Source organism: Aspergillus heteromorphus (genome assembly GCF_003184545.1).
Source record: "Aspergillus heteromorphus CBS 117.55 chromosome Unknown BO70scaffold_3, whole genome shotgun sequence".
NCBI classification, from domain to species: Eukaryota; Fungi; Ascomycota; class Eurotiomycetes; order Eurotiales; family Aspergillaceae; genus Aspergillus; species Aspergillus heteromorphus.
Window position 1 is genome coordinate 1,414,416 of NW_020290408.1, and position 26,921 is coordinate 1,441,336.

The 26,921-nt window shown below is 53.0% G+C and overlaps 13 protein-coding genes across 13 annotated transcripts; 7 read left to right on the forward strand and 6 right to left on the reverse strand.

Moving 5' to 3' along the window:
- The first annotated feature begins 322 nt into the window (after positions 1-322).
- BO70DRAFT_135954 (phosphatidyl synthase) lies at positions 323-1,998 on the forward strand. The gene is made up of 2 exons (XM_025538084.1): positions 323-920; positions 974-1,998. The coding sequence occupies exons 1-2, from the start codon at positions 550-552 to the stop codon at positions 1,923-1,925; spliced, it is 1,323 nt and encodes a 440-aa protein (XP_025403017.1). The 5' UTR covers positions 323-549; the 3' UTR covers positions 1,926-1,998.
- A 1,550-nt stretch (positions 1,999-3,548) lies between these two features.
- BO70DRAFT_135975 (lipase ROG1 family protein) lies at positions 3,549-5,541 on the reverse strand. The gene is made up of 4 exons (XM_025538085.1): positions 5,464-5,541; positions 5,330-5,380; positions 5,169-5,271; positions 3,549-5,097 (listed from the first exon to the last, which is right to left on the reverse strand). The coding sequence occupies exons 3-4, from the start codon at positions 5,240-5,242 to the stop codon at positions 3,759-3,761; spliced, it is 1,413 nt and encodes a 470-aa protein (XP_025403018.1). The 5' UTR covers positions 5,243-5,271; positions 5,330-5,380; positions 5,464-5,541; the 3' UTR covers positions 3,549-3,758.
- Positions 5,542-5,993: 452 nt separating this feature from the next.
- Positions 5,994-8,171, forward strand: rex3 (putative RNA exonuclease Rex3). Its single transcript, XM_025538086.1, has one exon. It carries the CDS (start codon positions 6,127-6,129, stop codon positions 8,086-8,088), a length of 1,962 nt encoding a protein of 653 aa, XP_025403019.1. The 5' UTR covers positions 5,994-6,126; the 3' UTR covers positions 8,089-8,171.
- A 156-nt stretch (positions 8,172-8,327) lies between these two features.
- On the reverse strand, positions 8,328-9,244 carry BO70DRAFT_359187 (60S ribosomal protein eL22). The gene is made up of 3 exons (XM_025542480.1): positions 9,113-9,244; positions 8,691-8,923; positions 8,328-8,624 (listed from the first exon to the last, which is right to left on the reverse strand). The coding sequence occupies exons 1-3, from the start codon at positions 9,125-9,127 to the stop codon at positions 8,498-8,500; spliced, it is 375 nt and encodes a 124-aa protein (XP_025403020.1). The 5' UTR covers positions 9,128-9,244; the 3' UTR covers positions 8,328-8,497.
- Positions 9,245-9,761: 517 nt separating this feature from the next.
- BO70DRAFT_308784 (DIM1 family thioredoxin-like protein) lies at positions 9,762-10,792 on the forward strand. Its single transcript, XM_025540114.1, has 5 exons — positions 9,762-10,049; positions 10,127-10,160; positions 10,228-10,275; positions 10,335-10,577; positions 10,636-10,792. The coding sequence occupies exons 1-5, from the start codon at positions 9,969-9,971 to the stop codon at positions 10,659-10,661; spliced, it is 432 nt and encodes a 143-aa protein (XP_025403021.1). The 5' UTR covers positions 9,762-9,968; the 3' UTR covers positions 10,662-10,792.
- Positions 10,793-11,072: 280 nt separating this feature from the next.
- On the forward strand, positions 11,073-12,539 carry BO70DRAFT_359189 (translin). The gene is made up of 8 exons (XM_025542481.1): positions 11,073-11,250; positions 11,327-11,363; positions 11,449-11,502; positions 11,587-11,720; positions 11,802-11,907; positions 11,975-12,060; positions 12,140-12,289; positions 12,356-12,539. The coding sequence occupies exons 1-8, from the start codon at positions 11,185-11,187 to the stop codon at positions 12,428-12,430; spliced, it is 708 nt and encodes a 235-aa protein (XP_025403022.1). The 5' UTR covers positions 11,073-11,184; the 3' UTR covers positions 12,431-12,539.
- BO70DRAFT_330484 (glutathione peroxidase) lies at positions 12,471-13,556 on the reverse strand. Its single transcript, XM_025540833.1, has 2 exons — positions 13,403-13,556; positions 12,471-13,265 (listed from the first exon to the last, which is right to left on the reverse strand). The coding sequence occupies exons 1-2, from the start codon at positions 13,443-13,445 to the stop codon at positions 12,709-12,711; spliced, it is 600 nt and encodes a 199-aa protein (XP_025403023.1). The 5' UTR covers positions 13,446-13,556; the 3' UTR covers positions 12,471-12,708.
- An 862-nt stretch (positions 13,557-14,418) lies between these two features.
- BO70DRAFT_359190 (CTAG/PCC1 family protein) lies at positions 14,419-15,350 on the reverse strand. Its single transcript, XM_025542482.1, has 2 exons — positions 15,202-15,350; positions 14,419-15,119 (listed from the first exon to the last, which is right to left on the reverse strand). The coding sequence occupies exons 1-2, from the start codon at positions 15,249-15,251 to the stop codon at positions 14,819-14,821; spliced, it is 351 nt and encodes a 116-aa protein (XP_025403024.1). The 5' UTR covers positions 15,252-15,350; the 3' UTR covers positions 14,419-14,818.
- A 166-nt stretch (positions 15,351-15,516) lies between these two features.
- On the reverse strand, positions 15,517-16,417 carry BO70DRAFT_377363 (uncharacterized protein; the record flags this gene model as incomplete). The annotated part of the gene is made up of 5 exons (XM_025545186.1): positions 15,517-15,735; positions 15,786-15,839; positions 15,893-15,967; positions 16,016-16,168; positions 16,219-16,417. 5 exons carry the CDS (start codon positions 16,415-16,417, stop codon positions 15,695-15,697), a joined length of 522 nt encoding a protein of 173 aa, XP_025403025.1. The 3' UTR covers positions 15,517-15,694.
- A 2,333-nt stretch (positions 16,418-18,750) lies between these two features.
- On the forward strand, positions 18,751-21,504 carry cdcA (phosphoprotein phosphatase CDC14). The gene is made up of 3 exons (XM_025540834.1): positions 18,751-19,153; positions 19,268-19,805; positions 19,856-21,504. The coding sequence occupies exons 1-3, from the start codon at positions 19,108-19,110 to the stop codon at positions 21,087-21,089; spliced, it is 1,818 nt and encodes a 605-aa protein (XP_025403026.1). The 5' UTR covers positions 18,751-19,107; the 3' UTR covers positions 21,090-21,504.
- Positions 21,505-22,821: 1,317 nt separating this feature from the next.
- Positions 22,822-24,150, reverse strand: BO70DRAFT_368732 (Zn(II)2Cys6 transcription factor; the record flags this gene model as incomplete). Its single annotated transcript, XM_025544643.1, has 2 exons — positions 22,822-24,015; positions 24,082-24,150. 2 exons carry the CDS (start codon positions 24,148-24,150, stop codon positions 22,822-22,824), a joined length of 1,263 nt encoding a protein of 420 aa, XP_025403027.1.
- Positions 24,151-24,568: 418 nt separating this feature from the next.
- On the forward strand, positions 24,569-25,911 carry BO70DRAFT_330493 (uncharacterized protein). The gene is made up of 2 exons (XM_025540835.1): positions 24,569-25,057; positions 25,114-25,911. Exons 1-2 carry the CDS (start codon positions 24,673-24,675, stop codon positions 25,779-25,781), a joined length of 1,053 nt encoding a protein of 350 aa, XP_025403028.1. The 5' UTR covers positions 24,569-24,672; the 3' UTR covers positions 25,782-25,911.
- Positions 25,912-26,007: 96 nt separating this feature from the next.
- BO70DRAFT_426573 (uncharacterized protein) lies at positions 26,008-26,648 on the forward strand (the record flags this gene model as incomplete). Its single annotated transcript, XM_025547803.1, has 2 exons — positions 26,008-26,334; positions 26,429-26,648. Exons 1-2 carry the CDS (start codon positions 26,222-26,224, stop codon positions 26,646-26,648), a joined length of 333 nt encoding a protein of 110 aa, XP_025403029.1. The 5' UTR covers positions 26,008-26,221.
- Between the last annotated feature and the right edge of the window lie 273 nt (positions 26,649-26,921).

The window sequence follows — 26,921 nt, forward strand, 5'->3', positions numbered from 1 at the left end:
GGCAGCATGGCGACGCGCTGCAAACCGCGAAGCCACACTGTGTGGCCTTGAGCCTTTCCTCCAAACGCGGTCGATGACGGCGCCACAGGCTGCATCACCCAAGGAAGATTCTTCCAGGCTTTGCCCACCGCTTGCAGCCTGTCTCCTATAAAAATCGCCCTGGCATCGAACGTCAAAAAGTCTGGGGTGACCCTCTTTTTTTCCTCACCACCCTACCCCACCTTGATCGCCCTCATTCGCATCCCTCATCCGTGAGCCATTATTCTACGGTGTTCTGCGTTCCAGCTCCTGCCAGGAACAAATATATAAGCGTGTTACTAGGAAGACTGTACTCATTGCATTCCTGGAACGCATTGATCTCTTCTAGTTATCTTCTTATAAAATAAAGGCTGTTCTATTGATTTCTACACCTCGCGGCGAAGACAAGTTCCCCTGAAACGACCTGCTTCGTGATCGATCGGTCTCGTCATAGTGACTGTTGACTGTTTCTTGTTCTTCTCAGACCCACATTGCGATCCACCTTCACATCATCGCCACCCCACATTAACCATGACCACTACTACCGACGGCTTCGGATCCCAGAAGGTGCGCCGGCTGTCGAGCCTGGACGCCCGTCGGGCCGACTTATATGGGAGCCCCAGTGTCTCCATCCCTCCTAAACATCTCATGGCCTCCATCCTTTCTCACAATACAGCAAACGAAATGAAAATGGCAAAGCAACAACTTGGGGGGGAGATTTCTTCTGATGATATTTATCCTCATGTCGCTACTCCTAGCTCGGAGAGGCCCCCCACCACTGCAGACGACTTCGCCTTCGCCTTTGATATCGACGGAGTCCTGATCAGGGGAGGGAAACCCGTTCCTGAAGCCGCTGCTGCTCTGAAATATATCAATGGAGAAAATCCGTATGGAGTCAGTGTGTATGTATATAATGCCGTTTGCCTAGCAAACATGTGCTGACTGATGTTGCCAGTCCCTATATCTTCGTGACGAATGGTGGAGGCAAGACAGAGGAAGAACGATGTCTGGACCTTAGCCGACAGCTCGATCTCGAAGTCTCCCCTGGCCAGTTCATCTGTGGCCACACCCCGATGCGGGACATGGCGCAAAGATACAACACCGTCCTTGTCGTCGGTGGGGAGGGTGAGAAGTGCCGCATTGTGGCAGAAGGCTATGGCTTCAAGGATGTTGTTACTCCCGGAGACATCATCAAGACCAAGCACGACACGACACCCTTCCGGAAGTTGACCGAGGAGGAATACAAGAACTCTCGCTTCCTGGATCTTAACAAGACGAGGATAGAGGCGATCTTTGTTTTCGCCGATAGTCGAGACTGGGCTGGCGACCAGCAGATCATCCTGGACTGTCTCATGACGAAGGATGGGAATCTTGGAGCCCGGTCCGAAACCCACAACGAGGGCCCCCCGTTGTTCTTCTCGCATAACGACGTGGTCTGGTCCACCTCGCATGACTACACACGTATCGGCATGGGAGCTCTTCGAGCGTCCCTGGAGGCGCTATACAAAGCCGTCACCGGCAAAGAGCTCTCCACTATCGCCTTTGGCAAACCGCAGATTGGTACATATCAGTTCGCCATGCGGCTTTTGCAGGAATGGCGCAAGGACTACCATGACATCAACAAGCCGCCCAGCACCGTATATTTCGTGGGCGACACCCCCGAATCGGACATTCGGGGCACCAATGAATTCAATGAAATCAGTGACGCCACCTGGTACTCGATCCTGGTCAAGACAGGAGTGTACCAGACCGGCACCCCATCATATCCGCCCAAGCATACCTGCAACAACGTTCTAGACGCTGTCAAGCACGCTGTTGAGCGAGAGATGTCCAAGAAAAGCAAAGGGGGTCTTATCGACGATGCGGATTCCGGCATTGGCGCTGATGTCGCGCCCCTGCGCAACTGATTCCAGAACCTAGCCACACAACCAACTATTTTTACACAACAACAATAACAACAATCAAGAAGATCCTCCTCTTTTCAACTCGACTCGACCGGACTCGGCTCGTGCAAAAAGCTTTTCTTCTGATTGACTGGCAATTATATTTTCCTTATTTATTTACTGGTATTACAGTCACTCTGTTCCACGTGACTGCCAGATTATGATTCTTATGTTTACAATACTTTTTATCTCGGCCAGGACTTGACTTGTGTTGGTGATGTGATGTGATGTGATGTGATGTGATGATTCTCATGTATGTTGGGATATGGATATGATGCGATGATAGAAAACCCAGATACCCCCAAGGCATACTGGAATGTAACCGATCTAGGATATACTAGAGACTAGATGAATAACATTGAATATTGAGATTGCATTTTTGGCTGCTTGCATGGGTGGATATCTCCGCAGGGAATAGCATCCATCACTGAACGCTGAACCTGATAGTAGTAGTAGTACCTTAGTAACCTCGCTGTTTAACTTTGGGGCCTTCTCAGCTCATCTATGTAATATTGATAATCATGACCTTTACATAATACCCACCCCATAACAGTAGGTAGTTTGAACTCACCACCACCTAACATCTAGAGCAGAGTTCTCCCCTTCAATCCTGGTCTCGACATTCAACTAACTGAACCGATTGAACCGATTGAACCGATTGAACCGATTGAACCGACCAAAGACAAACACCGTTCCTGTGTAATTCTGATACTCAGCCCAACTAGGAAAGACAACCGAGATCCAGGTAGGCAGGTAAGCAATGCCAGCGAAACCCAATCGGGCAAAGCATCATCATCGTCATCATCCACTTGTCCACTTGTTCACTCATCCGTCCAACCGTCTATCCGTCAGTCCACTCATCCACTCATCCACTCATCCACTCATCCACTCATCTCTGTTGTCTCTCGTCTGTCATCTGTTGTCTGTATCTAATGTGTATTATTAGACTGCCAACCTTCCACTACCTTAGGTACTGTGGGAGCGCCCCGGAAAGCCCCGCCAAACGACACCGGATCGCCCCAAACAGGCAACTCCGACGTAAAGCCCCAACCCAAGTCAATTTTCATTAAGGTTAAGGGAGCCTCGCTCAGTCCCCCTCAGCCTCCCCCCCTCAGCCCCTATCCCTCTCTGTATTGATGCATGCGCAGCGTGGTATCTGCGTGGCTGATGTCATTGGTGCGGTGTGGTGCGAGTGAGAAGGATTTGGGTTACTGTGTATGGAAGGATGGGTTCGAGATTATGGTAGGTAGGGTTGTATTCTACTATTTATTTGGTATATACTACCATTGTCTGGAAAGTGGAGTTGAGGGGTATGTGGGGGTGGGTACAAGTCAGCCTTGTGGTAGTTGTGCGGTGTGTGCGTGTGTGCATGCATGAGTCTGGGGTGCAGGTGAGATGTCATGTCATGTGGGACTGGGGAATTGTGGGGACAGACGGGGGAAAAGTGGGTATTAGGTTGGGAAGGGAGCGGTGGTGACTGGTGAGAGGTGGATTATCTTGTGTGTGTGTGTGTATGTATGTATGTATGTATGTGTCTGGAAGTGTCAAGCGGGGTGAGTAAGTTCTTGTTCTTGATGTTGGTCTTGTCTGGATGATAGATAAAATGGGGTCTGTGAGAGTGGGTTAGTTGGCTGTCTATGAGGTGTTTGTGCATGGTCTATGATGAAAGGAGCGTTGGGGTGAAGTCTATATTGCGATCGGGACGTCGATGTGGGTATCGCGGCGACACTTGGCCGTCTGTTTGTTGACTGGACCGGTCCATCGGGGTTTAGCCTTTCTGGCAGTGTTTGGCCGTCATCATATCTCGAATACCTGATCCAGCCAATGCTTGATGACCAGCTTGCCTTCGTCGAATCCCGCTTTCTGCACCCGCACGATAATCGCAGCGTGGCTATGGCGGTGGTTGTGGATGTAGACCGGGTATTTCCGGAATCCCACGGAGTTGAGCGACTTGATGATGGAGAATTGAGCCGGCGTCAATGCGAGGGTAGGGAATTCCTGCCCATCTTCACCGTCGCTGTCACTGGAAAGTAGGGGCTCTGAGGCGCCGTCTGAACTCCCGTCGCGGATCGATGCGTTAGTCTTGCTCTCGACAGCCCGCGCTTTTCTTCCAGACAATCGTCGTTTGCCTTCTTCCGGACTGATATCGTCCATGGAGAGGTAGTCTGGCTTATGTCCGGCACCTGCGTGCTCGAAGGCCTCTTCTACGGCATGGCGGACCCCGCTGGCAAAGACGGGGACGCGGTAGCGTCCGAACGCCGTCCCCAGTATTCCCTCTTCGTGGAGACGGATTCGTCGCTGGCTGCGGAAGGTCTGGATGGCGGAGTTGAGGAGATAGAGGGGGAATCCGATGAAAAGAATGGCGGTGAAGAAGAGTCCAAAAGGGATCTCGGTGACGAGGCGTGTAAGCTGCTTTTGTGCTTGAGATAGGAGCGGCGGTGACTCTATGCGCTTCTTCGGTGACAGAATATGTACGTCGGGGTCGATTACGACCGAATTGTAGCCCTCCACGTAGTTGATATTGACGGCCTCCAGGTCCTCGAATGGGTTGGTCGTCGAGAGAGATGTGGTGTAGTAAATCGTAGACCTGTCGTTCACAACGTTCGCGTACAAGCTGCGATGCCGAAACTTCTCCAGGGCTTTTATGAAGATACTTTCCGGATCAGCCAGCACGCTGAGCAGTGGCTTGCCCGAGTCCCGGAACGAATCGATCAGAAACAGCTGCTTCCCTGACGTGGATATAGTTAGGGGTCCCACGTTGTTCCAGAGGAAGCCCCAGGTGCCCTTCAGAGGATTCCGGACGCCAACATGTGGTGATACAAACGTGGTGAAGTTGACGGGCTCGAGCTTATCGAGCCACCCCCGAGCATACAGCAGCCCGAGGGCGTATCGCGCCACCAGACCCCCGAGAGAATATCCGACCATGCTCAGTTTTGTGATATGATGTCCCGCAGCCGCCAACTCCTCCAGCGCTTCCTCGACCTCGTGTGCCACGCGCTCTCCGCCGACCTCGATTCCATCGTAGGTGAAGTTCCCGGCGTTCCGCTTTGCAGCGAGGATGTGAAGCCGGTCCTCGCTGTATCGTTCCCTCAACGAGGAGGCGACATAGTTCAGATGGGAAGGGTTACCCCAGAGTCTAGAGTGAAAGACAGCGCACACATCAGCGATATTCTTCTGGTATAACAATGCAACAGCTTTGTCTCTCACCCATGGACAAGAACGCAGAGATGATCGGCATTCCGGGAAGTCTCGGCTGGCGTCCGGCCGTTATCGAGCTCCATGGCTAACAGTCGAGGTTCGGGTCAATATGCTGTGATGCTGTATGAGTGATTTTAGTCTGCTTCGTCAACATCGTCTAGGGGGCTGACAGGGTATTTAAGCAAGCCCTGCGGTGGTGAGAATCGAGGCTGTGTATCTGCCTGGTCGCTGTCGCTGTCAGATTGTAGCTTCCACCGCTGGTGCCTTAGTAAGCCACGATAACTACGGAGACGTCATCGAGTACCTGCCTGGAGAAACCCTCCATGACCAGTCGGAGGGAGAGGTTAGTACGACACCGTGGGTACGACATGGCAGCCTGCTGCTATTGAGCGACCGCAGTGGAACCGGAAGAGAGAAACAGCTGGATAGATAGATAGATAGAGGGGGAAGTTGGGTGGCTGCAGAGCTGCCCTGCACAACCTGCCTTGCAGCCCCGATCGCCGGTTTGCACCGTTTGCACTGCTGCTTCATCCCAAGCTTCAGCAGCGCAACTTCGACTTTGTCCTTCCTCGGTTGTCGCCTCAACCACAGGAGCTTTGCCTCCTTGCCCTCTTTTGCGATGGTCTAGTGCTCTGTTTATCCCGACAGCCTGCTATATACCCGGAAGTCCCCCGGAAGGGTCACCCTTGACCGAGTACTGACACCCCAATAGTTCTTGGCTACACGGCAGTGGCCGGCTATCTATTTATCTGTGTCAGGCACAAGACTCGGATCAAATTGTTGTGTCGACGATCTAGTATCCGAACCTTTACAGCCCTTGCACACCTCTGTTTCACCATATAATCCTACCCTGAATACCGTCCACCAGGAATGCAGGACATGACTTCATATATCTGACTTATGGTATTATCGTCTATCGTTCATCTCATCTATAATTTGGAACCTCTCATTTGATCTCTATACCACCATGTTCGCGCCCATCGGCTTGTTCAAGGACATACCTTGTCCTCAAGGTCAAAGCTGCTCACTCTTGACCTGCATGTTCTCTCACAAGGGAACCAGCTCCTCTTCAGATGCACCCAAAGTCTCATCGAGCGACCTTGTGCCGACGCTCAATAGTGAAGCTGCTTCAAGTAAACCGATTCCTGCCAAGCCTAAGGCTCAAGTTATCAGTGAGGAAGGCAAGAGCAAGGTAAACAGCAAACCGTCACCCTTGCCGAGAAAAGAAGCTGCCAGTCAAATGCACGCTTCAGCAATCCCTCCAAGCAAACGATTACAATCAAATGATCGAACTCCTGTCAGGCTTCAATCCCTGTCCAGAGAGGTAACTCCTCCATCAAAGGCAATCTCAACGCCAGCGAAGTCAGGCGCGACGACCTCGCAAAAACGCCGCCCCCCACGACAGGCCCCACGGGAAAGCCTGAATCCTCGTATGCTGACAAAAGCACCTGCACCTCATGGCGTTCGATTGTCCATACTCACGAAATTGCACGCTTCTATGTCTGCCCAGAATGACAAGATGGCCAAAGACAAGGATGGCCCGGACAGATATCTTGTCCTGACCCCGAATGAGCTCATCACGATGGCCTTGGATGAAGAGGAGAAGACCGCAAAGGAGAACCCGAGCATATATTCCAATATCGTCAAACTCCGGATTGTCAAGCTTTCAAAACTGAGCAAGGAAGACTGGGCCAAAGAAGTGAAGGCCCATCTGAATGAGCGATACTATAAGATCGGGGCTGAGCCTGAACCGCCAAAGCCGAAAGCTTTTACGACTGGTTTGAGCGCGAAGGAGGAGATTACGCTAGCGAAAAAGCTAATCACCCCGCTGGAAGGCCTGGAAGAGCACGGCTACGTGACAAAAGCGCCAACGGATGCGGAGGTGGAAAGTGCCCGGAAAGGCGTTCTCGAATCCAAGGGATGGGAGAAGTGCGATCGCTGTGGGGGGAGGTTCCAGGTATTTCCCGGTCGTCGCGAGGATGGATTATTGACGACCGGGGGCCAATGCACATACCATCCTGGGAAAGCACTTTATCCACCGAAGAAGCAAACCGATCACATTACCGGGCACAGAGAAGCATATTTCTCTTGCTGCAATGAATCATTGGGGACTTCTTCTGGGTGTACCAAAGGCCAGACCCATGTCTTCAAAGTCTCAGAAACTAAGCGCCTCGCCTCGATCCTTCAGTTCGAAAAGACCCCAGCACAGCCAGGAAAAGGACCACTGCCGCCAGTGTGCTTCGACTGTGAGATGGGCTACACGACACTAGGACTGGAGCTGATTCGGCTCACCGCTGTTAGCTGGCCCAAGGGCGAGGCACTCTTGGATATTCTGGTCCGACCCATTGGGGAAGTCTTGGATCTGAATTCCCGTTTCTCGGGCGTCTTCCCGGAACATTACACAAGAGCCATCCCCTACGGCACCGCTGATTCCCAGACGAATGCATCGACGTTGGAGGATGGGGAAGTAGACTCACCCCCTTTGCAAGTGGTTGACTCGCCCGCCACAGCCCGCGCGCTGTTGTTCGAATATCTACAGCCCGATACACCGTTAATTGGGCATGCCATCGACAACGACCTCAATGCCAGCCGCATCATCCACCCGACAATCATTGATACGATTCTGCTCTACCCGCATCCACGGGGCCTGCCCATTCGTATGGGGCTGAAAGCTCTCACCAAACGGCACCTGGATCGGGACATCCAAACCGGAGGCAGTCGCGGCCACGATTCGAAGGAAGATGCAGTCGCGACAGGTGATTTGGTCAGATTCAAGGCGGCAGAGACTTGGAAGGTACTCAAGTCCAAGGACTGGCGGTTTGTCAACGGGCAGCTGGTGCCTCCACCCGGCACCGCAGATGCAGCGGCAGATGGGAAGCTGGGAGCCGGAGCAGGGCAGAAGCGGACAAGCTCGGCCTTGGGCGATTGACAGACATGAACAGGCAGTGCGATGCGAAATAGTTCTTACAGTGATACCCATGTTATCTACGCTGGAAATTGTACGATCATCTACGGCGGACACATTTTTGAGAGTCGAGTGATAGATTGCTCTATTCACATATCTACCAGTCATAACGTCATGAGTAGAGGAAGCCATGACGAGCCAGTACGGTCGAAGAAACACCACCTTCTCAGGCAAGGCATTCCTCGGTGCCATCCCAACTGCGCCACCGCGGTATAGGATCCCTCCCAGTAGAGCATATCTATACCCAAACCAGACTCCAAGTGACAACCCTCAATTCAGATATCGCTCCCATTGTTGGTAACCCCCTGATGCGAGCGCACCGCAAGTCCGATCATTTTTCGCTTTTTTTGGTTGTTCCGGAAGGAGGAGTAATTTACTCCTCATCCTCCTCACCCTCGTCGTTGACGACGTTGTAGAAGCGGAGCTCGTAGACACCCTTGGAGGTGGAGACAACGCGGATCCAGTCACGGAGCTGCTGCTTCTTCAGGTACTTCTTGGTGCTGTTGGAAACGGTTAGCGCCAACATCCTCCGATCGAGACCGTCATCGAAGTATAGGCGAACTCACAGGTACTTGAGGTAGCGGCCGGAGAAGGGGATGTGAGAGACAACCTCGATCTTGCCATCACCGGACTGGGAGATGACAACCTTGTCACCGAGGTTACCGACACGGCCCTCGACCTTGACGCGGTCGTGGAGGAACTTCTCGAAAGCAGAGAGGTCGAAGATCTTGTCGCTCACGGGCTGAGAAGCGTTGATGACATACTTCTGGGTGACCTTCTGGGCCTTGCGACCGCGAGCCTATTGACCGAAAAAAAAGCCAGGGATTAGCCTACTGTTCCATAATGTCGGAGCCCCAGGGTGCAGTAGTCCATGATCTTCAAGACGAAGGTTTTTCTTTTCTCCCGTCTCGCGCGATTGCGAAACGGCTCATGGATACTGACACCCTTACGGGGGAACAGCAAAGCAGTTTGTGGAATGAAGACGTACAGTGATGGGGGCCATTGCGACTGGTGGGAGGAGGGGTTTTTTGGGGGGGTGATAGAGAGGGATTAGCTGGTCGCAAAGAGATGAGTATCCTGCGCCTGAGGGAGAGAAAATGTCGAAGGTCGAGGGGAGCTGCTGCTCTCGGGCAAATGTGTGTCACTAGTCCGTTTCGGGTAGGGGAATAGGGCTGTCAACGTTGATTAGGGCAACCCAGCATCATCTGACCGTCTCGCAGACACGGCCAATCACAGCCGGCTGAGTCACCGCGTTGACTCGCTTCTGGCGACACTAGCCCGCTAGCGGCGCACGGACCCGCTAGCCCCTCGTATAAATACTTCCCGCCGCCCGCAATCTTTAGAATTTTTCTTCTTTTCTTTTCCAGCTCTCTTTGCCTTTTGGCTTAGATCAAGTGTAGTATCTGTTCTTTTCAGTTTAATCTCTGAAAGTGGTTCTACGGACCACAACTTTGATTATTCTTCTTTTTGGATCCTGTGGCGGGACCCCTGTGCTTGCGCATGTCCTGCCACACAGTGTCATCGGGCTTACACTACCCCCGATCGACGCGAACTCTTTTTTCATCAATTTGGTCGGCTTGTCCGGCTGGTTGGAGAAGAAGGTTGTAGATAATTCTCTAGCTTCGTATCTCTTGTATGCGAAATGGAAGGCAATCCTTAGTAGGTAGCTTGTCCTCTTCAATTCCAAGGTTAGATATACACCGCCGAATTTTCCAGAAACACGCAGTTCGACGTCACCCCGCGCAGCTTTGTCCTCGTCCACGTGATAGTTGAACCTCTACGTCTCTCAAGATACGACAAAACAACTCGTTCCCGTACCACTGTAGCTAAGCAAATCAGCCACCATGGGTTCCGTCGTGTTGCCGCATTTGAGCACCGCCTGGCACGTCGACCAGGCCATTCTCTCCGAGGAGGACAGACTGGTGGTGCGTACCGCGACCAGCCATGCATGCATGGCGTTGAGCGCAGGCCCATCCATCATGCTAACTGCTACTTACTCCAGGTCATCCGATTTGGTCGCGATCACGACGTCGATTGTAAGAACCATCCATTCATTCTCTTCCTCTCCCAGATGGCGGGGGTGGCATGCTAATCTGCCGGCAGGCATGCGCCAAGATGAGGTGCTTTTCAAGATCGCTGAGCGGGTGAAGAGTACGTCGTGATTCCTTTCCTTTCGTTTCTATCGGAGATGGCTTTGCTCACGAATCCAGACTTCGCGGTCATTTACCTCTGCGACATCGACGAGGTGCCCGAGTTCAACACCATGTACGAACTCTTCGACCCCATGACCATCATGTATTTCTACCGCAACAAGCACATGATGTGCGATTTCGGAACCGGTAACAACAATAAGTTGAACTGGGTGCTCGAGGATAAGCAGGAGTTGATCGATATTATCGAGACCATCTACAAGGGGGCCAAGAAGGGTCGTGGTCTGGTCGTTAGTCCCAAGGGTGAGTTTTCCTGCTTGGACTGTTGCAGGGTGGGATGTCTTGACTGACGGGGTTGTAGATTACTCGACGAGATACAGGTACTGAGCTGGGTGGGCGTGTTGTGCATGGGAGGTTTCTGCCTTCTGCCTGTGTTAATGATATGAGTTATGAGCGCGTGGACTTATTAGAAGGCCTTGGATTCTAGTTTGAGTTGAATGTGAACTTTGAGGGTCTGCTATTTGATTTGATACATTTGGTGGGATGGTCGTAGCCTCTACGTAGTGCTGACTCTTGTATTTATGGAAATCCAGAAATGATACATTCAGAAAAGTATCAAACTGTCATCACGAAGTTGGTACTCCAAAAGAAAAAAATAATGATAATAAAAATAATGAAAAAAAAAAAATTAAAAGCAGTTTTGCTGGTCTGGACCATCTCCATCCACCCTCTGCCCAGCAGCAGAGATATAAATCTCCAGCGCAGCCAGCAAAACGCGGCAGAATCGCCTCGCCCCCCCACAATTTCTTCAGCTTTGTTTCCCTGACGTAACATCCAACAATCCCCCCATCCCAGCCCATCAGCAGCACCCATTTACCCCTGCCAGATCACCTATCTCCAGACATCCACGATGATCGACCACGCCATCTTCGAGGACCTCCAGACGAAGATTGACGAGGAGGCCCGGGTTCGCGATGTAAGTCCCGTGCCGAGCCACGCCCGACTCCCCGCGAAAAAGCAGCGGCTTGTTAACACAGCCATGCGGCGTCCAGGATCTCCATGATATTGTCCAGACTCTGGCGAGAAGGGGTATGTTCGCGCTTTATCTGCCTTAATTGATATTCTTGAAGCTGGGAGACGCGTCACCCTACTAACTGACCATCACGCATCGTAGGGCGGTCCACCCAGGCTATCCTCTCGAGAGCCCATTCCACTCCGACTGACCAGCGTATGTTTCCTTCTTCTTCTTCTTCTTCTTCTTCTTCTTCTTCTCCTCATCTAGCTCAATAGACAGACCGCCTAACATGAACAGTGAAACCCGTCCTCGATGACGCGACGAAGGAAATTATCGCGCAGAGAGACGAGGTCGCCCGTCTCAAGACCGTCGCCGACAACCACCCGTTCTACAAGTACAATGGGCTGTGGACGCGCGAACTGCAGAACCTGGTGAGAATCGATGATTCTTCCCTGTCGCCAGTACTGGCGGACAGACTTCCCATTTGCGCACGCGCATGCTAAGAAAGCCAGGTCTCGTCGATCGAGCTCTGCGCCTACCTGGGCGGATTGGAAGAGTACAAGACCAACAGCGCCGCTTTGTTCCTGACCATCGAAGAAGTTGGGAAGTTTCTGGGCGGTATGTTCCCCGTCGCTGGGTCATTGGATATGGATGTTTCGTTCCAGTTCTAACAGTCTATCTGCAGTCCCCGTCAACCTGAAGGAGCAAGATGCCTTCCATCTCACTATCGAGGAGTATCTGCTTGCGCTGATTTCGATGGTCGAGGAACTGGTGAGTCTTCCCGTCTCGTGCTGCTTGTGCTGCTTGTGCTGCTTGTTCTGCTTGTTTGGTTCTTAACTGACCATCGTAGTCCCGTCTTGCGGTCAACTCGGTCACCCTGGGTGACTACAATCGGCCCGTGCAGATTGGCAACTTCATCAAGGACCTCTTCGCCGGGTTCCAGCTGCTGAACCTGAAGAACGACATTCTGCGGAAGAGGAGCGATGGGATCAAGTACAGTGTAAGTCCCCCGTCCTGCTTTATCGATTATTGAGTAAAGCGCTAAAAGATGTATCTATCCCTGCAGGTCAAAAAGGTGGAAGACGTCGTCTACGACCTCTCGTTGCGCAATCTGATCCCCAAGGGCAGCGCCGCGGCTTAGTTATGCGCACGCGCACGCGCACGCGCACAAGGAAGGAAGGGGGAGCATAGTTCACGACGGAACCGTCAACAGTAGTTAAATTAAGACATGAGTTGATATGACATGACACAATCCATAATAATGGCCTTCGAAGGGCGTGTTGAATCGAGCAGAACAAACAACTGTTCCATACAGGAAACATGAAACATGGTATCATCATCACCACCACCACAAACACGATTCCCCATCCCGCGTGCTTCTCCTATCCCCTCGCAGTATTATCAATCCTCCCCCACCCCTCAAGCCAACTTAGCCTGCTCCTGCTCCTGCCCCTGCTCCTGCCCCTGCTCCCCCTCAGCCCCCTTCTTCGCCGAAGCCAACGTACCCGCCTTCTTGGCCTTCTCGATCTCCTTCACGATCGGCTCCTGCAACGACTCCGGCTTCGTCAGACTAGCCCACCGACCCACGACCTTCCCGTCCGCCGAGATCAAGAACTTCTCGAAGTTCCACTTGATGCGCTTGAGTCCCAGCAGGCCGGGCTGCTGCTCCTTCATCCACGTCCACACCGGGGCCGCCTTATCGCCATTCACGTCCAACTTGCCCAGAACCGGGAACGTCACTCCGTAGTTGATCTGGCAAAAGGACTGGATCTCGTCGTTCGAGCCCGGGTCCTGGCTGCCGAACTGGTTGCAGGGGAATCCGATGATGGTGAAGTCTTCGGGGTATTGAGTCTTCAGGTCCTGGTAGAGTTTCTCCAGGCCTTGGAATTGGGGCGTGAAGCCGCATTTGGAAGCGGTGTTGACGACCAGCACGACTTTGCCGGAGAGGGAGGTGAGGGGGAAGGCGTTGCCCTTTTCTGTTGGTGGAGGGGGTTAGCGGGCTTGCTGTGCAGTGCAGTGCGTGGTTTGTGGGGTGGGAGACGGGGAATTGATGATGCTGGGGATGAGAGGAGATGAAAGGAGACGAGAGAAGAAGAGTGTAGGAGATACGTACTGTCGACGGGCTCGAAGTCGTAGAATGTTGTCGCGGAGGCCATGGTCGCGATGGATGATGTCAGAGGAGGTTTGGGAGTAGTGAGGCGGAGTGTCTGTCGCGGGGATGGCGAGGAGTGCGCCGCAAGACGGGTAGTAGTAGTAGTAGTTGTTGTTGTTGTAACAGTGGATGTCGAGAATGGAGTTGATCCAGCAGCGAAGGGACGCGCCAGTAGATAAGCAGTTGAGGACGCAAGTCTCGACCTTGGGGATGATAAATCACGAACTGGGATGGTCGATGACAAACGCATGGTCCTGCCGAGGAGAAGAGGGGGGACACAGCACAGCGCACGGGACCGTACCGCTTTCTACTATCCCCATTATTATTATTCTGGTTGCTGCCAATGCGACAGCCGGGATCGAGAGGTTCCGGGCCCGATGGCAGTGGTGGATGTCATCATCGCGCGCGTGGGCGGGTCGATCGATGCGTTTCCGGACGCCGAGGCATTCAAATTATGATTATTCCAGCCATGCGAATGGCTGAATGGCTGGATGGCTGGATGGCTTTGTTAATGTTGCGGTGCAGAACCGTTGCGCTACCGGGCCTTTTACTGGTTTGGGGTTGGCCTTTTCTGCTGGCTGAGAAACTATTATTTCCTTCGATGCTGATTTGCGGCGCGTACGGGGTGCTCGGTTATGCAGGGCCAGGCAGAGGGATGTGCTGGGGATGGCTTCATCTAAAGAATTCCAAATATTTGAGACAAGTGGATCCGTCTGTCTGGCAACGTGATTTCGGGCTTGGATAGAGATTCTCGCTAGTCTCTCAAGCCAATTGACCACCAACTCTATCCTCACTCTCACGTGACAGTCTGATGTCGGCAGTATGATTGTCGTGGTGTATGCATTTTTGCTATATGCATCCAATCATGCAATCATGCAGGTCAAAGGTTCACAATCCACCGATCCATCTTAGACCAAACCCCCAACCTGAAGCCCCAAGGTGGACGTACACCCCCCCCCCCAGCAACCACGGTACTCTCCAGACAAGCGGCTCGCCTTCTCCCACGACGAACATCCGGATTCCGGGCTCCATCCGTCTGCCTCATCCGATCGGGCCTGATCCGTGATCAGAACCACCCACAGCCGCCCGCGATCGAACTGATCGCAGAGTCAGACAACCCAATCCAGTCCAGTCTAGTCCAGCCAATTCCAATGCAATAATTTCATCGCGAAGGACATTATTGCCCAGCCCGCGATACCTCCTCTCCGCAAATTATAGACCGTAGTATCTACTAGATACTCTCTGCACTTCGTAAACATTGTTTTCGCTCGCTCGCTCGCTCGCTTCCTTGCTTGCTCGCTTGCGTCGCAGTATTCCTCCCCCTGTCGGAACTTGGGTATCATTTCATTGCTTGAAAACCGGAAAGTAAAACTTCATTCATTTCTCATCCTCATCCTCCTCCATCTCCAACACATCCACGTCCAATTCCTCCATCACCCCTAGAATCACCCCCAGACTCTCCATGAATCCGTTCACCGCGACGCGCAGCATCCGATTCGTCGTCGCGCGGTAGATCGTCTCCAGCACCGTTTTGGCTTCCTCGTCCGAGGTCGCCGCTTTGTTGGGGGTTGTGAGCGCGAAGCTCCGTCGGACGAAGGGCGAGAGCTCGGTGTCGACTTCGAGGGTGCGGAGGGCGGAGGAGGCAAGGCGGTTCGTTGGGAGGGGGAGGTCGATTGTGCTAGAGGGGAGGTGGTGTGTTAGCGAGTGATTGGGATGGGATGGGACGGTCGCGATTGATATGCGATGGGGGAGGGGCTTACAGGGTGTAGGGGAATTCGGAGTCCGAGGTTGAGGGCTGGGGAGTGGCCATTTTGGGGAGGCGGGAGGTGTGAAGGCGTGAAGGAGGGTGTAGAGGGGAATGGTAGGTCAATTGCGAGTATTGTACTTCGTATAGCGCAGCGCTTCTGAGAAGATTGAGCTTGCTTGAGGCGAGGCGAGGCGGGGCGGGGAAGAGTGGGATGTGCGATAAGGCGTGAGTCAGCATTGCTGCCTCAGGCATACTTTGGGCAGGTCCTGTATCGTTGACGGGCTTCGGGGTGTGGTTTGGTTTCAAGATATTACAATTGTGCTGGTATCACTATATACAGTACAAAGGCTCCTCCAGATAAGGTGCTTCGAGGACCAAGAACGCAATGCTGGAAGAACAATGAGGTCGCCTCACGGAATCATGAAGTTCAAGGATTCCATGACGTCTCTCTAGAAACTGTACCACCTCTTTTGGATGGTGGTACTGGGCGAAAGATCTGGCTACCATTACAAGAGAGCAAGGGCGGCCTGGACGTTGACGAGACTCCCTAAGGTACTGTCAGCAATGCTCTCTCGAATCTCTCTCGAGGAAACTCACCAGAGACGTTGAGAAGGCTCAGGACATTTTCAAGACCGGCAGCATCCAGGTCACCTTCAATGGGTCAGTCAATATTATTGAAAAGACAGATTTGGAGCAACACTCACCGCTCTCAACTTTGTCAACGATGTTCTGCGAAAGAGTGGTGAGGCTGTCGCCGTCACGCTTAACATCGACCTCTGCTATGGTGTCAGTTGCCACAAGTCCCACACGATCAGTCAGACACGTACTAGCAGCAACGCCGGCAGCAACCCCACCGACAGTATTCACGGCATTTCCAGCCACAGCCTTGACGGGCGCTGCGACATCTACGACGGTGCCTGTAAGGTCGCGCTTGCTGACAGGAAGCAGCTCGGTCAGCTGGCCCTGGATAGTGGAAAGCTCTGTTCGCGGGATTAGTCTTTGTGTCGAATCAGTAGTTCAGAAAGCATACTGGACTTGACCTCGGTGAGATCGGTGGAGTCAGTAACGCAGCCAAGGAGGTTATCGACAACGTTGTCGAGGTTTCCAAGAACACCCGTGAGCTCAGTCAGGGTGGACTGGACAGTAACCTCAACGCCACGAGCCGGAAGAGCGGCAGCAGACACAGTGCTAGCAAGAGCGAGAGACGTGGCGATTCCAGTGAACTTCATGGTGGCGTATTGGATTTTGATCTTGTGAAGCAAAAAAAATAAGGAGCGTAAGGTTGTTTTGGCAAAAGAGCGAACGAGGGTTGGAAAGGTCGAGAGTTATTGACGATAATGAGTGAAGTGGTAGGCAAGAAGAAAAGAGGAAGGTCGCATGCTCAGTTATATACAAATTCCCGGCATAGCTCATCTTTCATGACCTGTGATTCAGGGGCATTGCGCGCACAAGACGCCTGTCGAATCGAGTCAGTCTGGTCTCCTATGGAGTTGATAATATGGGGATCGACATGGAAATCCAATGACACCACCCCGCTGTTTCAAGCCGACGACTGCAGTGCTATTAAGCTCCGTGAAGGAATCGCTACCAGCTCATGTGCTGCCTGCGAGAACACTACAGCGACATAAGATGTTGAAGTGCTATACATGAAGGGAAGAAGGAAGGTCAAATGGCCATGGTATATTGTTTTGTGGTTGAGAGTAGATCAATGTTATATGGCATTGGCTGCTGTCAATTGTTCGGAAGATGTGCAGGTCATCCCAAAAACCCCAATTTCGGGCATGAAGCGATCGGCCCCCAGATAGAACGGATTTGACCTGCCCTGTTTCCGTTTTCCATTTTCCAAGGATAGACTGTTGATAGCACAAATCCTGCAGTGACCCACACCATGTGCGGGGCAATGTCAATGAGGTTGGCGGCAGACCGCCCGCTTCACGCGTGGACAGCACGAACCTCCGCTGGTAGATAGGCAGCAAAAAAGGACTCGGTCGGAGATCTTGCGGGGCTTCCTGGATATGTACTGGTCCGGATGATCTTCACTAGGTCAGTTCATCAACAGTTTTAAATGATGATAGTCTGCTGTTAGCTCGGACTTGACGAATAATTTGTTATCCCATCATGACACACTCAGTTTAAAGACATCAAGAACGGTGACTTCTGTTGTATGATAAGTTCAAGCTGACCAAGATGTAGGTTTCAAGTCTGCCTCTTGAGGATGAAGAGCAGTCGCATGGAGGAAGGATTAGGTTGGCGGCAGTGGTTGCCGGCTAAGCATCCATCCATCCCTGCCGATCTTCTCCACCCGCTAATTCTTCAAGAACCGTTGATAGAAGCTTCACCATAATAATGGTTCCCTCAGGACTCCTTTCAAAGGAGCTAGCCTGGTGAAGATATTTCCCTCCAAGTCCCAAGTATGAAAATGCCTAGACTGCAGGGAATTTTGTCCCTTCTGCATGTTATCTTCCCACCAATGAAACAGGGTCGAGCCAGAAGCATGATCGATAAGATAGCTCGATCTGTCAATAGTGGCATGGAAGATATCGTCACCTGCATCGTTGGCTGTTGATCTCTCCGCAGTCGTAAGAAGCCATACTTCGTTGTCCTGCAACCCTGTTGCACACATGTTCTAATCCCGTCCTCGGTGTTCATGATGGGTGACGTCAAGAAATGTGGCGATCAGGGGTAACAGAGACTGCGTAGAAGGCCTTCCCTCTTAAGCGCAATAGTCATTAGTCCGGTTGTGGTGCGAGTATGCCAGATACATTTGCGGGTCAGGCGTTGGTATAGAGATCAACCGGTGACCGGAACTCATTGAAATAGGGGAGCCCATCCTCTGCCTTGGGGAACCCGGGAGAGCATGTAGGACCTGTTGTTGGTGGTTCTCCTTTTCACATCATGATGATGCTGTACTTTGTATTTCAGTGCAGGTTAGTGGCAAGTATATGTCGTACTACTGCTGGCTCCAGCCGAATGCTTAAAGGTTGCCCGCAGTCCTCGTATCGGGTAGCTGAACACCTGTGCCGCTGGTATATATATATTCTACCCGGGGAACTGGTAGCAGCCAAAGTGGCTGGGATGTCTGTGGAATTGACAAAACCCAGCAGTGACCACATGAGGCGCACAGCTCGAGCTTTGTTGCAGGTTCTTGCAGCATCCCGAGACGATTGGGGAATGGAGAACTGCCGGGGGAGGTTCAGGTTGGAGCGACAACAACAACAACAAGAATAACAACAATGGCGATGGCCACAACAAACAAAAGCCACGGGGCTGGGCCAACGGTGTGGCTGGTGCAGCCGATGTTTGCAGTGTTTGCTCGTGGGGAACCCCTGTCGGCTGACTAAAGTCGACCTCCCGTGACAAACGCGGCCTGAGGCATGACAGGTTGTCGGGTCAACAGGGCGCGCTAGGCCGGATCGGGCGGGGCACAACATAACAGCAGCCAGTTAGCGTGCATCGCAGTTGCCCCCAAACGAGACTCATCGGCCTCGAGCCTATCCTCTTCTCGTGCCGCCAACTTTTCCTTCGCCTCTTCTCCTCTTCTTCCCCTCACCCTCACCCTCGCCCTCGCCTCTCCCCCGACAACCCCTGCCAGGCTTCCTGTATATTTTCCTCCTCCCCTCCTCCCTGGGTCTCGCTCTCGCTATCCTTACCCTATCCGCAGCCGCCTGTTATTAGCATCCATCCATCGCCTTTTTCTTGGGAGCGTGACCAGACCAGACCATGAGCTTTTAGTTCACCCGTGGCTTTGTTTTTATCCCCTCGTCGTTGACAGACCAGCGATACTCCCATCCATTGCGGCATTGCACCTCTGGACAGACTCCTATCGTCCAATCTTTCTTTCCTGCCAATCCTCTGATTGTTATTGTGCCCCGTCACGGTTATCGGCAATTGTTTTGGTTGCCGCATCGCCACTGTCAACATGTCTGCAAACACCGGCTACGGGCAGGTGATCGAGTACATCCAAGGTGCGTTTGCTCTCACTTCTTATCAATGCTTGGGTCGACAGCAGACGGCCCAGGAGCGCTCCCAGTGTCGCCCTCAATGGCTTTTCAACGCGAACTAACCACCCGTCAAAACAGATCGTCTCTACTTGGCCTCCTATGATAACCCCCCCGATGCACGCACCCCATTCCCTTACCCTGTGGAGCAACCGAGATCTCCTAGCAAGCGGTCCGCGCGTGCTCAGCCGAGTACTCCCAGCAGCAAGAAGCGAAGCCCCGTGTACTTCACGGTAGACGACGTCCTGCTCTACAACTCTTTCCATGCCGACTTCGGCCCTCTTCACATTGGTCACCTGTACCGGTTTGCAGTCCATTTCCACGAAATTCTCGGGGATTCTGGGAACAGCGATCGTGCGGTCGTCTTCTACTCCAAAACCGATGCGCGTAGCCGTGCTAATGCCGCCTGTCTCGTCGCGTGCTACATGGTTCTCATCCAGTCCTGGCCCCCGCATCTGGCATTGGCCCCCATTGCGCAGGCCGATCCTCCCTACATGCCTTTCCGCGATGCCGGATACAGTCAGGCGGACTTCATCTTGAACATCCAGGATGTTGTCTATGGTGTGTGGAAAGCAAAGGAGAAGTCACTGTGTGGCCTGAGGGACTTCAGCCTTGAAGAGTATGTCTCACTCGCAATAGAGTACGTTGATCATGCTGACTAGTTTCCAGTTATGAGAAGTTCGAGCGCGTTGATATGGGAGATTTCAACTGGATCACGCCTGACTTCCTCGCCTTTGCTTCACCACAGCACTCGCCCATCGCCCCTATTGCTACGAATACTCCCGAATATGCTGCATTGCCTTCGACCATCTCGGAAGTTCTCGCTTCCAAGTTACCTCTTCCTTTCAAAAATGTCTTGGCCCACTTTTCGTCCCGCAACGTCGGTCTGGTTGTTAGATTGAACTCGGAGTTATATTCGCCATCTCACTTTACCGCCATGGGTATTACTCATGTCGACATGATCTTCGAGGATGGCACCTGCCCTCCTTTGCCTCTTGTCCGCCGTTTCATTAAGATGGCACACGAGATGATCACGGTGAAGAAGAGGGGTATTGCCGTGCACTGCAAGGCTGGCCTCGGCCGCACCGGCTGCTTGATCGGTGCCTACTTGATCTACCGCTATGGGTTCACTGCGAACGAGATCATTGCCTTCATGAGATTCATGCGTCCTGGTATGGTTGTCGGGCCGCAACAGCACTGGCTGCACCTCAACCAAGGCTCGTTCCGCGAGTGGTGGTTTGAGGATTCCATGAAGGAGAAGCTTGCTCAAATGCAGGCGACGCCCATCACCCCCGGACGGCCGTCCACCAGGCAGCGTGCCAATGGACCTGTTGCCACGCCTCCGAACAACGGTCACTCCAAGCGCGCCGCTCTTGGGGAAATCGATCACAACGAAGGCGGTGGTGCCCAAAGTGAAGAAAACCTTCCTGCACCAACTCCTGGACAACCTCGGAAATCCCACAGGAAAGACTCTCGCCACCACCCGTACGCGCGCACCACGTCTGGTTCCCTGCTCGTTGAGAAAGAGGGCAACAAGAGTGGTGACCACAGACATCATCGCATCAGCACCGACAGCAGCGAAAGCGAGGAGGAGGTCCAACTCCGGATGCTGGCTAAGCGTTCCTCCAAGTCCCCCGTGGCATCTCCCAACCAACGATCCGTCAGCTACTCCGCCACAGTAACAGCAAGTTATACCCTCAACGATGACGACCGCGAGAACTGGGGTGATGCTGCGACCTATGCGGCACCCAAAACTCCCAGCAGCAAGACTGGCGCAGCCATTGCAGTGACCAAAGTTCGGACGAGTCCGAGGCGTGTTACGGACAGCCGGAGCGACACCAAGGGTGTCCGCAAAGCTAGTGGCCGTGTTGGCAGCACCGGAAGCCCCACGCGCGTGAAATGAAAGCTCTAGTATCGGCGCGGGTCGTTTCTTCTCTTCGTACTTTGAGCTTTCAGATATCCTTTTCGCCGCGCGTTCACTTCTCTTCGTTGATGTTACCGGGATATAATGTGTGTATAGTCCTGGGCATTTTTCTTACATTACCACCTGTTCTTCTTGGCAATTCTCCGGTGTGTTTGTGGTGTTAGGTCTGGCGCAAAACTCATGGGTCTGGGTGTGTTACGGCGTTCGGTTGTCCTGTTGATGGTTGAATGATCTAGAGTGGTCTGGAATACATCGAGTCTTTGACTGGCACATTATGTTACACGTGCAATGACTGCTGTCGGCTCCTAGGGCCGAGGTAGCGATGTTCTGTTGATCAAGCCGTGTTTCTCTGTACGTATACATCTACGTCGGCATGACAGATTTGGTTACGAGCCTGTTTCATATTCCACCTCCATCTTGTGTAAATGTGTAGCTGTATCCTGCCATCTCAGCGTTGATCGTCACAGCATAGCATACTGTTCCTATGTTCCTAGACAACCAACTAGACTGATAGTCCCACGTCTGCCGTAGCAGTTAGGGCTGCAGATAACAACCACCAAGGCGATTAGATCCAACTTGCAGCCATACCGACAATCCTATCGATAAGACCTGCCAATTGTGCTTGATCATATCCTGATGTGATCCCACAAGCAAGGTCGCAAGCCACAGCCGAGGCAGGGGCTATCGTTATCACCTAACATGCACAGCATTATCTGGTGGTTATGTTAAGTAAGCCTGTTGCTTGCTTCCAAAAGGAGTACCACATCCATCTACTCGTCCTCCGCAAGGCTAATATAATAACCAGATGAATTCCGGACTGGCGTTCGGAGGTCCTTGATGAGTGTAGTGGATACCTATCACGACTCGGTTAAAACGTGACCCTTTCAGGTACCAGTTACGACGGAGGAGTTAGACGACCCCCGAAGCCTATTTGTTTTGCGATACGGATCCCAGATTATGCAGTGTCACTAAGTGGCTCTAGCATCCTGCTCCTCTGCTGGGAGGATTGGTCACGGATAGATAAGACGAGCCGGAACTGGAATGTTCCTTGGGTTCATGCTTGGTGTATGTGGAACTTGATACTCGGCGAGAATAGGCACTCAATTCGGTCGATATTCCCATTGTTTATCGTGATTTCCACTTCTTTATGACACCGAGAGGGATGGGACCTGAAACTTCGAGGCTTTTGTAGGCTGTCGAAGGGCTTGCACGCCACTGAGTGGACAATCTCGTAGCCTAGTTGCCGCAGCAGCTATGCTCGGTGCGGTGCCTTGCTAGAGGGCGAACCTGGACTTTTGCTTGTCGACATATCCAGGTCCCGCCCAATATTCAGAACTGTCTCTGGTCGATATGTTCAGGTCAACAGGCTACTTACTCAGCAGTTCCGGACTCATTATGTTGGTATGTTGATCGAATGGATTCCGATTCGGATGTGATGCTTGACCTGGAGACTGAAGATGCAAGGTCCAAGGTGTATCTGGCGGTGAAACTATATGATATTAGCTCCTATGACTCTTTGCGGGAAGCGAAAGATGGCTATATATTGATTAAAAATAGAGGTGACACAAGGCCCGGGATATCAAAAGAGGGGAGGTCACATACTAGAGGTAGTCATGCTTTCACTACCGGTCGTCGGGGCATCACATGCACAATAATGGGGAACCAGATCACCCCAATAGGAGTATGATGCAGTGGCCAGTGGTAGTACAGACTATGGCTCGAGCTCATAATCATCCGCTTCTGATGGAGACTCGACTTCCTGAACAGCCCAAGCGATACATTCATGCCAATCCGGAGGTAGCGCCTGACGGACAGCATCCACCGTCTGTTTTCCCCAGCCCTCCATCCATATGCTATTCCCCATCCAGTGCAAGGTGATGGCGTGGTTGGCCAGAATAGCCAGCGCCAGAGGCTCCGCAATGCGTACCATTGCCCAAAACTCAGGCGGACACACCGCTGGGAAGTAGGAATGCGTCATCTTCTGCCGTCGATACATGATAGTCATTGTGAGGGTGTCGCGTAGGGTTTGAATGGCTGAAAGATATATGCCGGTGTGAGATCCCGCGAAGGGCGTTGCGGGGATGCGTTGACGGAGTTTGCTTAGCATGTCTTCGATCACAACGGGGAGCCTTCCGGTAAAGACGAACGGGTAGGGTAGCATCAAGACGGACCAACGGCTCTGTTCTCGGGCCTCATGACTGGGTTTGAGCGCGATGGCTGACCCGCGGACTAGAGTCAACACTTGGTGGATGTTTGTCAGAGGATCCTCCATCGACTTCGAAGAACGCTGGATCCCAAACGAATAGAGTGCGACTACACAGGAGAAAGCGAAGACGGCATCATGATTCTCATACGTTATGTTTGACAGATGCGGTCGAAAGAGTGCGACGCCAAGATCATGGTGGCGGATGGCCATGACGGTGTGCTTTTGTTGTGAAACCCCACGGAGAGCCAGATGCAGTGCACTGATGCTGAGAAGACCGTGAAGAAGAAAGTCGTGCTCAAAGGCGAGCTCGGTTACCCAATCTCCCCACATCGATTGATCGCGGTCGCCGGGTAAGATGATCTCGGTGATGCTCTTCGACGCGTGCAGGGCATAGTGGCTCATCAGTCTCAGTCGCTCTCGCTCCGAGTCCGTGAATTGGAAGTCGACGGTGGACTGTTCCGTGCCGGCTGTGGACATTGTAATCGACTTGACATCGCTCGCTGAACGACTGCTGTGCTCATCGGAGAGGCTTGACGGGGCTGGCTGGGTGGTGGTCGACATTTCCGGGCCGGGATGATCCTCTTGAGATTCCGGTGTATGCTTGGCTGGAACGAAAAGCCAGTCGGATGGCTGATCAGCCAGCGAGCAAGCCGATCCTATCCTACTGCACCGGCCACACCGCGGCCTCTGCTCATCGCACTACCTCGTGCAGCGGTCAGCATGGGCGAGGCAGGAGACAGTGTAACCCAGCCCAACCCAACGCACCTTTGTACGATTCCTCTTGCACAGCAGGCAGCCGTGGCGGCTCTTCTTGTGGAATCGCCGTTGGGACATGATCCTAGCTTTTGGAACGGCCACGGTCGATCGAGTCGGTCTTGAATCACCCGGGACAATCTAGGGGGATGACGCGGTAGTAGAGCCCGAAAAAGAAAATTGCCGTCCCAGCCATGCCTCGAGCGAGAGGAGAGAGCAAGGCGAGTCGATTGTGGATGGAGATAAGAGGTGTATTCCCCGAGCCAGAAGTGGGGAGAAAACAGAAGGAGCGACTCGGCAGGTGGAGTCCTGCCGCCCGCTAGTCCCGATCCAGCATTTTGTACGCGGTACGGTCTGTAGTTCCCTGTAGTTCCCTCTGCTCCATCTCTGGATCTCTTACTTCACCTTCCATCGCGGGGTCCCGTTTCGGATTTGGGATCACCGGTGTTCCTATCCCCGACGGTGTTCAATTGCATCCCCCCCCCCCCCCCCCCCCAACCACCGGCTTTGTAGGTTGCAGTATATAAGCTCCTCTAGGAGCCCAGCTCTGCAGCCCATTATTCGAGTCATTCTTCCTCCCTCACACAGACTACCCCGTTCACGATGGTCGATTTGAGCGTCGCACGCGCCGCGAACGCGACCTTGGTTCAGAGCCAGCCCTTGGTCGCAGTCTTTATCGGTGGCACCTCAGGCATCGGTCACTACACTCTTCGGGCATTGGCGACGGCCGAAGCCAATGGAGGGAAAGGCTTCCGCGCGTACATCGTGGGCAGAAACGCCAAAGCTGCCGAGGAGATCATCGCAGAATGTCGTGGCATCTACCCGGACGCCCAGATCAAGTTTGTCAAGGCCGACGACATATCCCTGATCCAAGCAGTCGATCAAGCATGTGCGGAAATCATCCAATCGGAGGAAAAGCAGAGCCAGGACCCACGGATTGACTATCTGATGCTGTCCCAAGGCGGGTCGATCTTTCTTCCAAGAAAAGGTATGCTCACAAGATCGGTCGGAGTTTCGGTTTCATCATTTCTAATGGTGCTGCAGACACAAAAGAAGGACTCGACGTGACCATGTCCCTGATGTACTATTCGCGTATGCGGGCCATCACCAAGCTGCTCCCCTTGCTTCTCAAGTCTACCCTTCCTGCGAAGGTCGTGTCGGTATATGCGGCAGGATACGAAGCGAAGCTCTACCCGGACGACCTCTCCCTCCGCGACCTGTCGCATTACAGCTACTCACAGGCCCGGTCACATATGATCTACATGCACACGTTGTTTCTGGAGAAGCTGGCCGAGCAACACCAGGGTAAACTCAGTCTGATGCATATCTTTCCCGGTCTGGTGCTGGGACCTGGCTTTCAGAGACCGGACTTGCCTCTCTGGTTCAGAAGAGTGTGGCGCTGGTTCTTCGTTCCCATCCTGGGGCCTCTGCTGACCGTCTCTCCCACGGAGTGTGGCGATCGGATGCTGAGCCTCGCGTCACCTCGCTATCCACCCCAGGGCACGGAGTCTTCTGGCGCCACGGACAAGGTGGTTGTGGGGACAGATGGTAAGCCGGGGAGTGGTGCTTACTCTCTTAGCCGGAAGGGCGAGGCGATGAACATCAAGAAGGCCTATGAGAAGATCAACAAGGACGAGATGAAGAAGAAGGTCTGGGATCATACCACAAAGGCTTTTGAGGTCATTGAGGCAGGAGAGGTTTTTACCGATTGAGCTATCCCCAAGACTGACGGATTCAGTCATTGCAGCAGTCTCTGGCCGGTTAATTAGGAAGGGCTTAGGTGATATTTTATGTGTGTACAAAACTTAATGTCTAATGGCAGACTGAGTTAACAGATTGACGGCAATGTTGAATCTCATTTCTGTACCAGATTGAGACCTCCTCAGCTCCAGGACCTGAAACTTAAACTAGTAGAATGTTGTACCATTTCTGCCCTATACACAATTTACAATCGTAGCCGTCAAATCCGGCCCGGCCCGGAGAGTCCGACAGCTCCGCGGAGAGTCCGTCCATACCAGGCACTAGCTTCCAGACAGTGTCGGGATAGCATTCTGCTATAAAAGCCAGTCCTCTTGCAGCCATTGAATATTCTAGTCAAGGTACCCAAGCCGAAAAATCATCAAGTTTCAACCCTTAGCCAACACCAAACATCATGACCAACTCGTCAAACCCCGACCTCGTCGCCCTGAACTCATTGACGCTGGGGACCAACATGCCGGAGGTGACTCTACCCGATGGCAGCAAAGTGCAGACCGGGACAGTCGGGTAAGCAAGCAATCCTCGAGTTTATCGGTGTCTCCCCCCTTAGCTGTTCCCATCGTGTGGTTGCCGTGCTCATGCCGACAGCTGATGGCTCTAGAACGCTGTTGATCAACATTCGAGCGTATAACAGGGCTTATGCCGTGGGAGATCATGCCCAGATGGAGACCCTCCAAGCCGGGCTAAAAGCTGCAGTACCGCTGCTGCAGAGAGTGGGCATGTTTGATCTGTTCCGGCCGGAGGAGTGGATCGCAGGGGAGAATGAGGGGCGGAGGCTGGTGGGGAGGATGTATCAGGAGTTGGTGGAATATTCTGCCTGATGATGTGGGATGTGTGCACCGTGTTCTATCTTTGTGTGTGAGTGTAAGATTAGGTTCAACTGCAATGAAACGCCTGGTCGACCAGGGAGGGAGTAGATGCAGTGTGGAGAAGGGAGGATGGAAAGTGGAGAGTGGGGACTCGGCGATAAGCTGCTGCCAGGCCAGGCGGCCAGGCTCCCAGGCTCCCAGGCTCCGAGGTCGCCTTCGGCTCGGCGGACAGATCGGCCCCGTCTTCAATTTTCCCTCCCTTCAACACGTCGCGTCAATTCCAGC